The following is a 15,820-nucleotide window of genomic DNA, read 5'->3' as shown; positions in this document are numbered from 1 at the left end:
TTATGCGTCGGAAGTGGCGTACTCCTCTTTCAGGCCCTGTTTCGTGCGTACGCAACGGTTATAAATGAGGCCCCTGGTCTTCATTGAGACTCAGGTGTGCAGAGTGGGTTTATTCTGTCATCTAGTCAGTCTGTCTATAGTGTGGTTAACTTGTGCATATTAAATTATAGCCCAGATTTCACACAACAAACATATAAGTGACATAACACACACACACTTTCAAGGCAATCAACTCATGTTGTCACCCACTTTTTATACATAAACGCTCTTGCCTATTAAACATGCTCTTTCTGCATATGATTGAAACACACACAGAGACGCCCTGCTGATGAAACACTTCGACTGGCAAGAGCAAGCTCTAAATCTCCTGTCCTTTATTCTACTAGACCTGCGTCTGCTGTGTTTGACACACTCTCAACAGATCCTCTTACACAACCTTACTGGACACGTCATGCAGGCACATGGCTTCTACCACATCTATGCAGATGATACACGGCTCTGTCATTTCAACTTTGCAAAGACAGAGTTCCTGGTAAGTTGCAATGTAAGTCCTGTTGTGTTTACTACTAGGGTCAGTTAGCTACAGTACTTTAGACTTATTGAAGTGTATAAAGAAAAAGTTAAATGATTGAAAAATGCACATGGGCAGATGACGTGACGCATGTTTTTTCTGTAATTAAGTGTAAATGTTTACTGAACTGCATTTCTCAACTAAAACAACACATGCCAGTGGGGCATGGAACATCATTTTATTTCAATATTATGATTTTGGGATGTAAAATGTATTTGGTGTTGTTCATATTTCAAGGTGAATAGCAAAATGTCCTGCGGTGTGACTTTAAAATTGATGACTCATCAAATGTAAATATTAGTAAAATAAAGCAAATATGTTTGGAGCAGCTAATAAATGCCTTGGCATTATTTTGTGTATTTACTTAATTAACTTAAGTTTTCAAAATGCTAAAAAGTACTAAAATAATATTTACAGTACATTTAGTTTTGAAACACAAATGCTGTCCTGCAGTGTGACATAGAATATTAGATTTTTGTACTGGCAGTTACATGGACAGCCATAGGGGTCCTTTAGTCAAGCCCCCTAACAGGAAGTCCCCCAGATGTTTGGATGTGCTAAGGAGGTTAAAAGGTGAGTGTTAATCTCTTATTAATTTGATAAATTTCATAATTTCTGTCAGACCATGAACGTGTCCTTTTTTGATAGTCCTGTGGTGTGACTGATCTAGTTCGAGAAAAAAGAAAAATATATTTTTTTAAAGAATCATATTCAGGTTTAAAACAATGAACTTATAAGAGTCCTGTGGTGTGACAGCCCGTCCTGTAGTGTGACATAATTAACAGTGGCGGTTCTAGACCACAGTACCTGGGGGGGGCCAGGCAGGGGCCACTTGTGCTTTTAGGGGGCACACCTTTAACATTTATCTTAACCTATTTTCAGTATTATTTCAAGTCATTTTTCACCATGTCATGCATGACTGCAATCTCTAGAAAAAGCTAATAAATTATATTAGCTAAGCTAATAAAACAATTTCAATTCAAATGAATGTTTCATTATGTTTAATTGTAGTGTGATATATTGATCAATAATAACACATTTTTAGCATCTAAGCACATGGGGTGGGCGATATGGCAATAATATCATATCACAATTTTCTTTTTTTTTCAGGAAAATCACGATTTTATCACGATTCTTTTTTCATGTTGGTTTTACTATTTTGCATGTGACTGAGCATTACAGCCAAACTAATGTCCCTATTTTAAAAACAAAGCCTTATAGGTAACAAAATATAGGTAACAAAATATAAAATAAAAAACAATGGCAGACATTTAGGCCAAAGTGGCGAAGATAAAAATCTTTGTCACTATTTTCTTTGTTATTAAAAATTAAGAACAGAGATACATATTACACATACACAACTTAATATACAAATGAAATAAATGTGCTTTAAATAAATGTGCAGATCACAGTGCTTTATTTTTTCAGCTATAGGTGTATTTAACAGTAGAATTGAAGAAAGTAATTAAAGGAACAAATATGAAAATAAAACACAACAGACTTAAAGTTCTCAGTCAAGAGCAGTGAATGATTTCCTCTGTGTGTTTTGTTGTTTTATTAACATTAAAGGGATAGTTCTCCCCCAAAAAAGTCATAATTTACTCTCTTAAGTTGTTTTAAACCTGAATAAGTTTCTTTCTTCTGTTGAAAATAAACGTTATTTGAAAGAATGTGAGTAACTAAACAGTTGATGTACCCCTGTGACTTCCATAGTATATTTTTTTCCTACTATGTATGGAAGTCAATGGGGACCAGCAACTGTTTGGTTTTGGGTGAACTATCTCTTTAAGGACAAGCGGCAGCATGTTTATTATTAGGGCTACTGTCTCTTTAAGAACTGCACGCGACGCGTCTAATATACACGCATATGACAAGCAGATTTTAATTAATTTTCTCTGTTTGCTTTCACTTTAGACATAACCAACTTTGTTTATGTAAACATTGTCTGTATTTGACAGTATTAGCGCAATATAAGACTCAAAAGATAACTTAGTCCAGTAACAGGCTTTTAGTGCATGTGCGCGTCGAGTGTACGCGCTCAGTAAAGCGCATATTTGAACAGCGCATCAGCAGCGAATGACATGTTTAACCGGCAAGGCTTTAAAGCACATGCAAATGATGAACTTTTGTGAACTGCAGTGTTCCTCTGCGTTAACATTTGATGTGAATATACGTCGTGCTGCAGTGTAGCCTATAGATGAAGGCGCCGCAACTGATAAAATGCGCAGTTGTTTGGTGTGATTTTACGATTCCAAATTTAGGGGGGCCAAGCTTGGTGACACGGGGGCACTGGCACTCGACGCTGCAGTCTGCATTCATATGGGTTGGTAAAGTAGGCTACTTTGGCACCTTGCCCTGTTCCACTGCTTATTTAATTGAAGACCTTTTATGGTTTAAGTAAATATTGCAATATTCCTGGGGGGTAACAACTGTGTTGTGTGTTCACTGGTTTGCTGAGTGTAAATTACTTTTTGTTTTGTTTTTTTGTGCATGTGATTTGTGATGTGCCCTATTTATTCTGTGTTTGTTTGAGTCTTGCTGAATTTTAATTGAGTGCTATTTATTCAAACACCTTGATTTTGCACTTTGTTGTCCCCGTTCCTGAATTTGTTGCCCAGAGGCCTAAGGTCTGTTTTTTATGTGTGTGTCCAACTTGAGAAAAATAAAATAAACTGTTTATATTTTTATAATACTCCAGTCCCTCTCTCTCCTTTCATTTCCCTTCATTGGGATAGCCTGCTTGTAAACATCTAAAATTTAGATTGTTGGTTATCCACTTGTGATTGATTTAAAAAGGCCCCCTAGGGGTCACATCTATATATTAAACAAATATTATAAATATTATATATAATATACCTATATTAAACATAAATATATATCTGTCTTCATTATACATAATATACCTATATTATACATATATTAAAGGGGCTCTGTGTAGGTTTTTACTTAAAAAAATCTTTAAGATAGAGTTTTCATTTGTACATGTATGAGCCAACCATGATGTAATAAAAAGAATGACACCTTGACTGTCCACCACGGTTGCCTCTATCAGCCTGTAGGCTCAATTGTGTGTGGAGGAGTCGGGCCCAAATCAGCGTGAAAATTCACAAAATGTGACGTCATGCGCGTTCTCGTCTACTTGGGCTTACATCCGTACGGCACGGCAGCCATTATTAGTAAGCAGCGGCAATCGGTAGTGTTTTCAAATGGTGTTTTCTTACCTCAAACATTATGCTGGTGAATCTCGATGAGCCGTCAGTGGTTGCTGCGGCAACCCTGGTTGATGTGGTCGTACAAGCGTGTGCACACCGAGAACGAGCATGAGACTGGCTGCAGTTCCTCTAACGGCCATTGGTGTCAGTAACTGTTAGAAATTTCAGAACCTACGCAATGCTCCTTTAAACATAAATATATATCTGTCTTCATTTGTTTGTTGTATGTGTATGTTAACAGTCACCGATCATTGTTTTTAAAGTGATTTTTGTCAGTTTTTAGGCATGAGCAAAGAAAGGACAAGGAGGTACCGGGAAAGGTTAGCACAGGATGAAGCCAGGCATGAGGAAATCCTTAGCGAGAGAAGGAGAAAGTAAATAAGTTTATAGAAGGAGAAAGTAAATAAGTTTATAATAGGGAAATTGAGTTGGTGAAACATTCTCTAAGACATACACTTATATAGAAAACATGTAACAGCTGTCTCTGTTCCATCAACAGATATCAAGAAAAGAAAGCTAAAGGAGAAATTCAACCACGAAATATAACCAGCCTCCCAAAACATAAGAGACCAAAGCTTTGTGAGGAATGGAAGACAAAGGCAAGGAACAGGAAGAAGAAGAAGGATCTGGCAGCCATTTTGGATATTACTCCCCCATCACCCGAAGAACTTGATGTGTCCTTTAGTCCAGTTCATCTTTCTCCTGCTCATGGTTCTATTTCCCCAATTCCAAGTCCCCCCAAAAGGTTTGTCCACCCAAGTTGACAGCAAAAATTAAGAGGCTGGAAAGAGAAAACAAGGAGCTAAAAGCAATGCTCGATGGCATGAAAAAAGCCTATAGTAAAATGAGGGTTCAAAAGCATCGCTGGAATAAAGCTAAGAAAGCACATCAACCTACCCTCAGATCTTCGACGAAAAGAGCTGCGACACACAAAAAAACAGCAAGTCACCAACTTTCTTTCCAGGGATGAAAACAGCAGGCTCTTGGCAGGGAAAAGGGATACTGTGGGCCGGAAAAACAACAAAATGCAGCGGCGGGTTTTGACCAAAACCATGAGTGAGCTACACTCTGAATACAACCAAGAATCTAGCTTCACAATGCAAACGTCGTACCGGCAGTTTGCTCGCTACAGGCCCAAACACATAACAGAGACCAGGCCAACAGATAGAAATACCTGTGCATGCTACCAGCATGAAAACATGCGCCTACTGATTGACTCTTTGGTTTTTAAAGGCATGATTTCAACCAAAAGCCTGTCTAATCTTCTTTCCTCCATTACTTGTAACACAGAGGAACAAAAACGTATGTACAGGCAGTGCACCAACTGCTGTTTTGATGAGGTGCGTCTCAACTCACACAGTCCTGATGAATTCGCTAGGTGGGAGCAGTGGGAGCGGGTGAAGGTGACTGTAGGGGAAAAGGTGTTCACGAACTGGGTTAAAAAAGGGGTTGAGGGAACGCTGGGAAAGCTGGCAGAGACCTTCCAGCGTGACAATTGCATCCCATCAACTCAATTGGATGCACCAATCAGCCAAAATGAGGGAGTTAAAGGAGAAATTGCAAGAAAATGATTTGGTGTTGCATGTTGATTTCTCTGAAAATTATGGATGCAAACTGAACACAGAAATTCAATCTTTCCACTTTGGTGGAAATAGAAACCAAGTGACCATACATACAGTGGTTGCCTACACCAAAACGGCCATTCAGAGCTTTGCAACCGTCTCAAAATCTCTGAGGCATGATGAGCGTGCACTTACAGCCAGTCATTGAAGACCTCCAAATGCAGCATGACACACAGTTTGTGTCACTCCACCTCATCAGTGATGGTCCTGTGACACAGTATCGCAACAAGGCAAATTGTTTCCTAATGAGTACGCTGCCATTTACCTGGGGGTTCCAGTGTCTCACATGGAATTACAGTGAACGGGGCCATGGGAAAGGAGCTCCTGATGGGATTGGAGCTTGTGTGAAGTGGATACATGTTGTCTCTATAGCAACACTCTCCCAGCGTTTGTACTCACTCACTCTATCTTTTCATACAGATTACATAAACAGAGAATATTTGTTTTCGTTTTGAATTAGATAATTTAATAGCAGAGACTTAAGTGTTTGCCAAGCGGATGGCAGATCAGGCTGTCCAAAGGGGAGCTGATCTGCAAACTGCAGAGGCCCTCTTTGACTTCTTGTCCAGCAAAGAGGAGATTAAAATACAAATGAAATGGATAGAGGAAAAGGACAAACTGCTCCCTCCTGTGCTCCCTGCTGTGAAAGGCATACTAGGTACACACCAGATTTTCTCTACAACACCAGGGGAGGTGTTTCATTGGGCAGTAAGTTGCTTCTGCAGCTACCCAAAAGTGGCACTGTAATGACTGTACTTGATATGGTATAATCTGGTATGATGAATGAAAATCATTATACCCCGTCCTTCTTGGATGAAGATGCTGAAAGGGACCAAGACCAAGTGTTTGAAGTGGGAAAGTTCATCATAGTAAAATATGATGAGAAGCGATATGTGGGCCAAGTGTTGAATATTCAGGGAGAGGAAATACAGGCGAACTGTATGGTTCAACATGGAAACAAGAATGCCTTCCAGTGGCCTGACAAAGAAGATACCATTTACTACTCGCGGAGTGAGTATTTGTATTTCTGATATGGTAATATCTCGCTCATCTTGGGTGGCACTACAGTTTGTAACATTGAAGTTAATGACTATTTTTGTATTTTTGACTATGAGTTGATGCTGTAGTCGTTTTCTGGGTTATATTGCACTTTGCAGACGGTCTCTTCAAACTTGTCTCTCAGCCGCCTGCTCATATGATCCATATATTATAAAAGCTCGTTTTGAGGAGAATTGGGTTGTAGCTCGTTGTCTAGGTTACTGTGATTGTAAAGCTATTGTTTGTGTTCTCCAAAGTGAATCGCTTTTTAGAGGGCCTTAACATGCTCGAAAACTCATGAAACTTTGCACACGCTTCAGAAGTGGTGAAAATTTACGTGTGATATGGTTTTCAAAATTGGGTGGGGCAAATTCGGTAAATTATTGCCCCCACGTTTTGCCCCGGCTCTAGGTTTCACGTACAGGTATGAAATTTTGTACATACATGTAATGACCCAATACCTACAAAAAAGTCTCTTGGAGCATAGCCCTAAACACAACAGGAAGTCAGCTATTTTGAACTTCCTCCTAGATTTTGTGCATTTTTCGTAATATCCTGATGTTGTACTTTAACAAACTCCTCCTACAGTTTTGATCTGATCCTCTTCAAATTTGGTGAGTGTAATCTTAAGGCCTTTGCGACGTTAAATTGCGAAGATCTTGAGTTTTCGTCGAAGGGTGTGCCCTCGGCGGCCTGACAAATGTTCACCCAATTTCGGCCTTCTGGTGATATATGCATGATCAGATAAGTTCTCTGTCAATATTGCTTGCAGTTCAGATGTTGCTAGGCAACCACAGACAGCCTGCAGTAACTTAGGCATACAATTTCCAATCTGCCCCAGACTTCACATGTTTAAGAGTCCTGTCCTGAACACATGACCATGCTCATATTTGGTTATAGCAATAGCGCCACCTGCTGGTAGCAGGGTCAATATATAATTGAGGGAGTTTTCATGTCCATGAGATTTAACTCGCAAACATGCTTATTAAAATAAAATTTTAAAAGTCTTCAGTGTTCTTCATGATCTTGTCTTTACAAATTCCATAGTTAATTATTATGGAAATAATCATTTATTTATAAAAATTATAAACTAGATATATAGACTAGATATCCCTAAAATGTCAACTAAATAACCGTCCGAAATGAATTACAACCACAATCTCATTACCTAAAAAAACATTTTAAAAACTTATTCAAAAACAGTTTTAATTATATTATTTACATTAAGTTGAGGTAATTGTGAACAATGTGTCTTTTTGGGCAATATGTCACATTTTCAATAGAAATTGACAAATTGAATATGTGTCCGAGAAGTCGCTGTCATCTAAGTTACCCATAGCAAATACACCCCTCAAGGAAGAGTGTGTTTTCCAAATCACATGATCTGCTCCACATGATGTCATTTCCTCCTGAAGAGAAAACTAGCAAGACTCCAAGGTATGTTCTCCCTCCACATTTTCAGTTATTTCACCTAAAGTAGTGCTTGGGGCAAATGTGTACTTATCATATGTCAACAATGTTACTACAATGAATTCATAAATAACTTTGAATTTCAATTTTACTCAGTTGTACATATAATATTTAGAAGAACCTCTCCGTAAAATGCCATGTGGTGTCTGGTGCTAGGCAACCATTTTGATTTTATCCCTAAAAACAGCAAAAATGTCAACTAGGTTACCAGTCACCTATGTTACTCTGCAAAGGTAACTTAGTTGACCAAGAGTAACATAGTTGACATTCATGACATGTTCTTATAGTTTTCAGGAGTTCATTTAATATTCTAATTGTACAGTAACTATAAAATACTTTGCAATAAATATTATAAAAGTAAACTTGTTTTCAGGCAAATGCCACGATTATCTGCTGCAGAAAAGCAGCGCCGTTACCGTGCACGGCGAGATGCTGATCCTGCCAAAAGGGAGGCATACTTGGCAAAAGGCCGGCAGAAATGGAGAGAAAAGAGGGAGCAAGGTGCATACTATAAGCCCATATTTGGCCATGTTCTTGGGTTAGAAAATGGGGAGTGTGTTCTGTCTCCGCCGGTTTCATGGGTGCCTGGAAGTTGGAGGGTATGCCAATGTTTTACTTGGGTTTTGACTAGGGCTGGGCGATATGGACCAAAAGTCATATCCCGATATATTTAGGCTGAATATCGATATACGATATATATCCCGATATTTTTTTCCGCAAAGTGAGAGCAAAAAGTAAAGACTATACTAATAAATAAACATTAGGCCTATGCTAAAGCTATTAAATAGCAGTCCCAAACTAGTTTTTGTTAATACAATGTTGGTATGAGCCACTACAGTCATTTAAAAATATAAAAAATAACACAAAGAAAAATAAAGTGGCATTTTGGGGTTAATATGGAAACGACAGTAGCCTAACCATGGTAAATACACAATACTAACAATAATGAAACATGGAAACTGCTCCTGATGAACAGAATGAAAATCATACCTGCATTACTTTTATTTTGTGTACAACGTAACGGCGTTGCATGCTCGTATTTCTTTCGCACTTTATATACAGTGAGGCGATACACAGCGCGCGCCGCCGCATTTGCGCGTGTAATTGAAGAGTGTGCGGTAACGTTACGATTACAGGATAACGGCTGACAGGACAAGAAAGTCCGTTTTTCTGAGGTGAAAGACTTTATTTCAGCGTACACTTATGTCACTGCCTGGTAGTTCCTATTGTGCTGGGTTTTCTGAAGTAGTCATGATTCGCCTCTCATAACATAACATGCACTAAACACGCACGCAAAGTGGAAAAGGAGGGGCGGGGGCGCGGGGAGCAAGGATCACAGCGCAAATTTGAACTATAGATATAGATATCGATATATGCGATATGGTCTAATTCCATATCGCATTTCAAAAATATATCGATATATTTTTTATATCGATATATCGCCCAGCCCTAGTTCTGACATATGAATGTTTTTGAGATACAACTGTTTGCACTATTAAAATTTTGATCCAATGCAGCACACTTATTCTGTTAACCAACAGAATAAAACACTATTTGGTTATTGTTACTTATTGCAGTGCACTATTATTTTTTGTTCAATACAATGCACTACTGTATTTCATTCCACAAACAAGATTTTCAAAATGTTTACATGGAATTTTTGTGTAAGTGCTGTTTTTGATACTTTTGTTGTTGTTGTTTTCTATGTTAGGATCTCTTGCTTATGATATATGTGCTTGTTAATAAAGTTGTGATTGATCCTTGTAAACTGATGGTGCGTCTGTATTTCTCCTTTATGTCATGAAATATTCAACAGGTCTTGATTAAATGCAATAAAAGATTAGCTAACATATAATAATTGATATAGTTTAGGATTGTTTTTGTTAAATACATCATCCTACTTTGTCATGTCCAGTCAACTATGTTACTTTTGTCAACTATGATACTGGGCTGTCAATTAAGTTACCATTATGTTTTTAAAAAAATATATGTATTTCAATGGTTCCCTAATCTCCAAGTAAATATTTAGAAACTGAGTAGCTGTCAAATATATACCTCAGCATAATTTCATCAAGAAAATTATCATGAATCAAGCAGTTTGGAAACAAAATATACAGACCGGTTACTTCAGTACTTGAAATTTGGGGTTTCAATTGAACAAAATGTGTATTTTCTTAATTAATTGGGTATTTTAATTGAAAAGGTCGGTAAATAGACACATATTCTTCCAAGAGTAATGATTTTTTTAAATGTCTGCCATTTACTTAAAGTTAAAACTTATAGGTTTTGTCCGTAACATAGTTAAATTCGGTAAATTATTGCCCCCACATTTTGCCCCGGCTCTAGGTTTCATGTACAGGTATGAAATTTGGTACATATAATGACCCAATACCTACAAAAAAGTCTCTTGGAGCATAGCCCTAAACACAACAGGAAGTCAGCTATTTTGAACTTCCTCCTAGATTTTGTGCATTTTTCGTAATATCCTGATGTTGTTCTTTAACGAACTCCTCCTACAGTTTTGATCTGATCCTCTTCAAATTTGGTGAGTGTAATCTTAAGGCCTTTACTAAAGGCGCCGGGTGGCGGTGGCAGGGGTGCGAGGGCCCTTTTCATCGCTGCTTGCAGCTTTAATTATTATTATTATTAATTAATTAAGTGTGCTTGCTGAAAGCAGCACACTTATTGTTCTTGTTCTTCTTAAGTTTTCTTCTTCTTCTTCTTCTTCTTCTTATTATTCCCGGGAGATAAATTTTGGCCAGCTCCTGCGCCTAGGCCCTTTGAGACAGAGACACCATTCCAACTTTAAAACGTACGGTCAGTACCGGTGTAAGTTGCTCGCGAAGATGACATCACGAGTCCATGTCGTTCGTCCGCCATAGTGGATTGAACAGAAAGCGAAACTAAACTTTCACAGGTCACAAATTTGGTCCGAACTTCACGAAACTGGACGTACATGATCCTTGGACCAAGCCTCACAAAAGTTACTAGAAGGATTTTTGATTTTCGGAAGCGTTTGCCCGTCACAGCCAAACGAAATCAGCGGCGTAGTCGCCAAACAGGAAGTTGTCCATATCTCAGGAACTCTGTCATGTATCGAAACCAAACTTTGTACATGAACTCGGGACTCCAATGTGAGGAAGCACAAGATCTGAATTTTTAAAAAAAAAATTTTTTTTTATTTATTTCAGGCTAATTGACAAACCCATTTACCTATGTCTATGCAAAAGTTTCACCTCACACTTTTAATGTTAATGCATTTAGACAGTAGGTGGCACTGTTGTATTACATTTCACAGAGCTGCCAAGTCAGTGTATAGACTGCATTCGTTTTTACTAGGTTTGTCTTAATAAATGCAGGGCCTGAATTTCGTTTTTTGCATCGGTCTAATTTAATCATCTTCATTTATTAATATATACAGATTTGTATGCATGAATTGTGCATTTCCAGTTCTCAAAACAGTTAATAACAAAAAAAAAAAAAACTTTATACAAAATACATCATGCTCTTCTTCGCTAACCGAACAAACAATTCATTGTCTGTGTTTGTGTGCACGGGAAATATACTGCGCATAACAATAGAAAACAAGGAGAAATGCGCAGTCACATGCTCAAACAATCAACAACGTCGCTCTAGAGGTGCGTTGTGGACTGCGAAGTGGACTTCACAGGGTATTCCGCCATCTTAAGTGAGAATCCAATCCCAAGGGAGCGAACATGTTCAGTTCGAAGGGCACTGCGCACGGCATAGGGAATAAGGGAACATCGATACATCACTTCACAGGAAGTGGAGAGCGATGATCACCCAACTGCCATTTCGCGCACCACGTCATCACCAGTCAGAACGGTCATAACTAACGATGGAGGAGTTTACGTATGTGTGTAAGTATTCATACATTTCGCCATTGTTATACAAATTACAGTATTTTAACGGTTATTGTTGTGAATATTACATATACTACTTTTGATGATTATAATTTACCTCAGTGAATGCAGCCAGCTTAGCTAGTTTGTGAAGTAAAGTGATTTTATTTTAGGTAGTTGTAAAATAGTGCAATATAATTGTAAATATATAATATAATAATAAAAATTAAAATATGAATGTAGTCATAACACTCTGACACTCTCTCCTTTCCACAAGCGCTTGCTGTCCCGTGGCGTCTGTCGTTGCTATGCAACCATGAACTGCGCTCTCCATGATGACAAGGAAGTATCAGCAAAAGATTAATTGATTTCTAGCCCTTGCATTAGCTTTACTACTAGATATATTTATGGAGATGAAAAATAATAAGGCGCCCTGTACAGCTATGATCAGCTGTTCGGCCGAGCATTCAATGTTTACGCTGCAAGCTGATGGTTCGTTGCTGCCGCGCTCTATCACTCGCACACCATACAGAGCAAATTGTTTTTTAATGTTTCAATTTAGTGATTAAAATGACATAATTTGGAAGCGGATAATTTCTTCACAAACAGCTCATTATGACTCAATGTAAGAATGCTGCACCTACACTCGATAGTGTGAATAAGATCAGCGCAACGCAGACCACTGCATTGCCAGCGTGAAACATATGATCCGTCTACAGCCAGGGCTCAGCGGAAGACAGAAAATGCCGGTCCAGCGCTGATTGAGGAATTAAATTCGAAAATAAAAGACAGTTTGACATCTTTTTTCTCGCATCTCGCATTCTCGCATTTTTTCTCGCATCTCGCATCTATCCACTACCTGCTAACGTTAGTGCACTGCACCCGAGCAAGCACACTTTGCAGTTCCTCCGGAAATGCATTTTTCTAGTTCCTAATGCCATGCTATTGTCCGCATTGCTATCCTGTTGTTAGGGTGTAGCCAATCACAGCCTCTGAGATATAGACAGAGCTCGGGTTTATGCAGTCAAATCTATGGAATTTGATCATCTATTTTATTGGGGGGAAAAAAGTCTGTGGTTTCTGTGACAAGTAATTGTGCACCTCCCTTAAAAAAGTGTCACAATTATAGGTATCATCTTGCTATTACAAATGGTGTGGTATGACTCGGCATAAGTTTAATACTTTAAGTGAGTGCTTTAACAAACCCCTAACCATAAGTATAAGCAGTTATACGTCTGCTTATACCACTCAATAAAATAAGTGAAATCACAAAATGAGAATGAAAAATAGAAAGCGTGCATTACAATCATGAAGGCTGTTTCAAAACCCACTGGTTTGCTAAATTGCTGGTTTATTACGAGCTCCCTCCTGATTGTCTGTCCACAGGCAGTCCTCCTGTCCATCGCTGAGGCTGTAGGGATTGTGACTGCTGTAGTGTTCATCACTGTGATTACAGCTACTGTGGGGTATTTGTTCCTGATCAACAGACGGTATGTGACTAAAACATTTAGCATTTAGCTATTTCTTAATTTGTAATGTCATGGATCTGCATTGAATTATGACAGATTCATGCCAACAGACAACCAGCAGAGCAAAAAACAGACACACATTTTTGAAATAAATCTGTTTTCAAAAGCTTTTCATTAAATTATTTTATATATAAATATTTCTTAAATTTTTGATCCGTGCATTTGTATGCATACTACAGGTAAAACCAAGAAATTGTGCCAGCATTAGACATTATATTCTTATAAAAAACACATCATCGTGTTTATCTTTGCCAAACCTGGAACTAAAAAAGGACATACTGATATTAAATAGGGAAGTGAATAAACTTAGATGTTAAAAGACCTTTAACATTTTTCTTTTTATATATTGCTACACATGGCAGAAGAGCCGTCAGCACTTCCACAAATTGTAAGTATAAACTTCAAGCATGAGTTGATTAAAATCTCTCTTTTTAAAGGAATTGCTCAGTGTTAAACTGCACATATCGCTGATTCTTTCATGATTAATTTCTTGTGATGTTTCTTATTTGTAAGATGCTGAAAAAGTGTCTTCTAAATGATTAAATGTAAATAGGAACCGATTTTAAAATTAATTATTTAACCATACAAATCTGTGGGTGCAGTGTATGTACAACTTGCAAAGTTGAGAGCATGGATTAAAAAACTGGTGAGTACAGACTTTAAACTAAAAGTACAGATTTCAAAATAATGGGGACAGACCACAGACAACGAAAAAATGTCCCGTGGTCCAAGGGGGCTCATATAGGGGGTACTATACTTTCCCAATTGCTTTTGCACTTCAGGTCACACCTGTAGACTTCTCACTCCATTCCTCTACTTTGAAATCATTCTGCTATATGACCAGTGCTTTACCTCTTTACTAGATACAACTCCGAGCCCTGATGACCTACAACAGGTGAGAATACCTGCTGTTAAGAATGACTGTGGGAGAAAAAAATGATCTAGAGAGAGACGTAATCAATCCTGAATCTCAAGTCATATGGTATTTCACAAGAGCTTCAGTAAATGACTAAACTTCTCTTCACCCATGTATTAGGATGTCACTTGTGCTGATGCCACGATACTGAAAACAGGCAAAGTCAACAGAAGCACCTGACCATCAGGGGACATTGAATACGCTGCGGTTTGCTTCAGTAGTCGCTTAACATCACTGCGAGCCTCAGCCAATCAGACGGCTTTAGGTGTCCACACAGAAGAGCAGGAAACTGTGTATGCACAGGTGAAAAAAAAGAGTACAAACGTCACATCCACTGCAGGTTTCTATTGAAGAAGTAGGTGTTTGAACAGTAGAGACAATAAAGGGCTGATCACACCAATGACAATAATTGTAACTATAAAGTTAATGATCATTCTAATTCTAACAATAAATAAGTCCACACAACCACACCATGAGCTATAACGATAACCACAGAGGAATATCACTGGAATCACTTTAAGGAAAAAAAAAATCAGCTGATAAATGATTAAAAAAACATTTTCCAGCCTTGAGCATTTAAAGCGGCAGACGGCATAACTGCAGCATACAACTGAAATAAACAAAACTTTATCGTCCATTGGTGTGGCACTAATATTGTTCTTAGTGTAAACAGGCCTTAATTGTTATTCTGCCAAAATGGCCTAAAAACTGACACTGACAGTGTTTTGGTAAAAAGAGTGTCTGTTATCTTTTTAGAGGTAGACTTGATTCGGTGTGGTCTATGCAAAAGTCAAAAATCTTCTTAAAACGAAAGAAATGTGATTACAAGACATAGGCTATGTATTTTTATCCCTTTGTTGGCTTTGATTTTGATTTAGAAGAACAAAATTGTCTGCAGAAAGCAGAAAAAAAAATCCAGTCTGTACACAGCATCAGGGTTGATAGTAATTTTTTGTTGTTGAAAAATGCATGTTGTTAAAGACAAATTCATTAATTTTTTTATTCCAAATGAGTTTCTTTGTCAATCTATAGTTTTAACATAACATGTGGAAGCCCCTCAACTCCTAAAACTGACCCCATTGACCTTAATGCATTCACTTAAAATATCCTCTGATCTAATATTTATGTAAATAAGCATCATTTTATAATGCAATTCACATTTGTAAAGAAATTTATATTTTAAAATAAAAAATAAAAAAGAGTTTCTGTGACCTCTTGAACATCTGTGATTCTGCTATTTCCTTCCTTCTTTCATCAGTCATTTTTCAGTGCATGTGATGTGTGTGGGAAAATGTACAAATGTAAGTTGAACCACAACAACAGATGCCTGACTTTCTGTTTCTAAAAACACTGTGGTAAATGCAGCATGTGCAAATATGTGTTGAGGTATGTGGTGTGATCTCCAGCACTGTTTATGGACTCACAAGTTCTTACAGACAGATCAAAGTCCATGTTTTAATGAACAAACAGCTCCTCATTTCCAGTAACATACATATTCAGTCAGAGTTGATCTCCTCGGTATCAATAAAGTATCTCTATTTTTAATTTCCAATTCAGACAACACAACCCCAGAATTAAATTACACAGACAGTGAATTTA

The 15,820-nt window shown here is 37.8% G+C and overlaps 1 protein-coding gene across 5 annotated transcripts; it reads left to right on the top strand.

The window, feature by feature from the left end:
• The first annotated feature begins 312 nt into the window (after positions 1-312).
• Positions 313-15,399, top strand: LOC311074315 (uncharacterized protein). Of its 5 annotated transcripts, XM_084100817.1 has the most exons (7): positions 313-532; positions 4,283-6,416; positions 13,163-13,266; positions 13,668-13,693; positions 13,908-13,951; positions 14,169-14,200; positions 14,342-15,399. In XM_084100817.1, exons 2-7 carry the CDS (start codon positions 6,357-6,359, stop codon positions 14,370-14,372), a joined length of 297 nt encoding a protein of 98 aa, XP_083956943.1. In that variant the 5' UTR covers positions 313-532; positions 4,283-6,356; the 3' UTR covers positions 14,373-15,399. The 5 variants fall into 5 exon arrangements, 3 of the variants coding, with proteins under 3 accessions (XP_083956943.1, XP_083956941.1, XP_083956942.1); XR_014604273.1 differs by lacking the exons at positions 313-532; positions 13,908-13,951 and adding an exon at positions 1,102-1,144; XR_014604272.1 differs by lacking the exons at positions 13,668-13,693; positions 13,908-13,951.
• Positions 15,400-15,820: the final 421 nt, after the last annotated feature.

The sequence above is a fragment of the Abramis brama genome, assembly GCF_963993115.1.
Source record: "Abramis brama genome assembly, chromosome: 23".
Taxonomy (NCBI): Eukaryota; Metazoa; Chordata; class Actinopteri; order Cypriniformes; family Leuciscidae; genus Abramis; species Abramis brama.
Note: the sequence above shows the minus strand (reverse complement) of the source record. Positions and strands in the feature narration are given on the sequence as shown.

Coding starts and splice junctions, on each gene's coding strand:
- LOC311074315 (XM_084100815.1), top strand. CDS start 13,085: ATGAAGGCTGTTTCAAAACCCACTGGTTTGCTAAATTGCTGGTTTATT. Junction 13,952..14,168: donor GAGCATGGATTAAAAAACTG/GTGAGTACAGAC, acceptor CCTCTTTACTAG/ATACAACTCCGAGCCCTGAT. Junction 14,201..14,341: donor GCCCTGATGACCTACAACAG/GTGAGAATACCT, acceptor CCCATGTATTAG/GATGTCACTTGTGCTGATGC.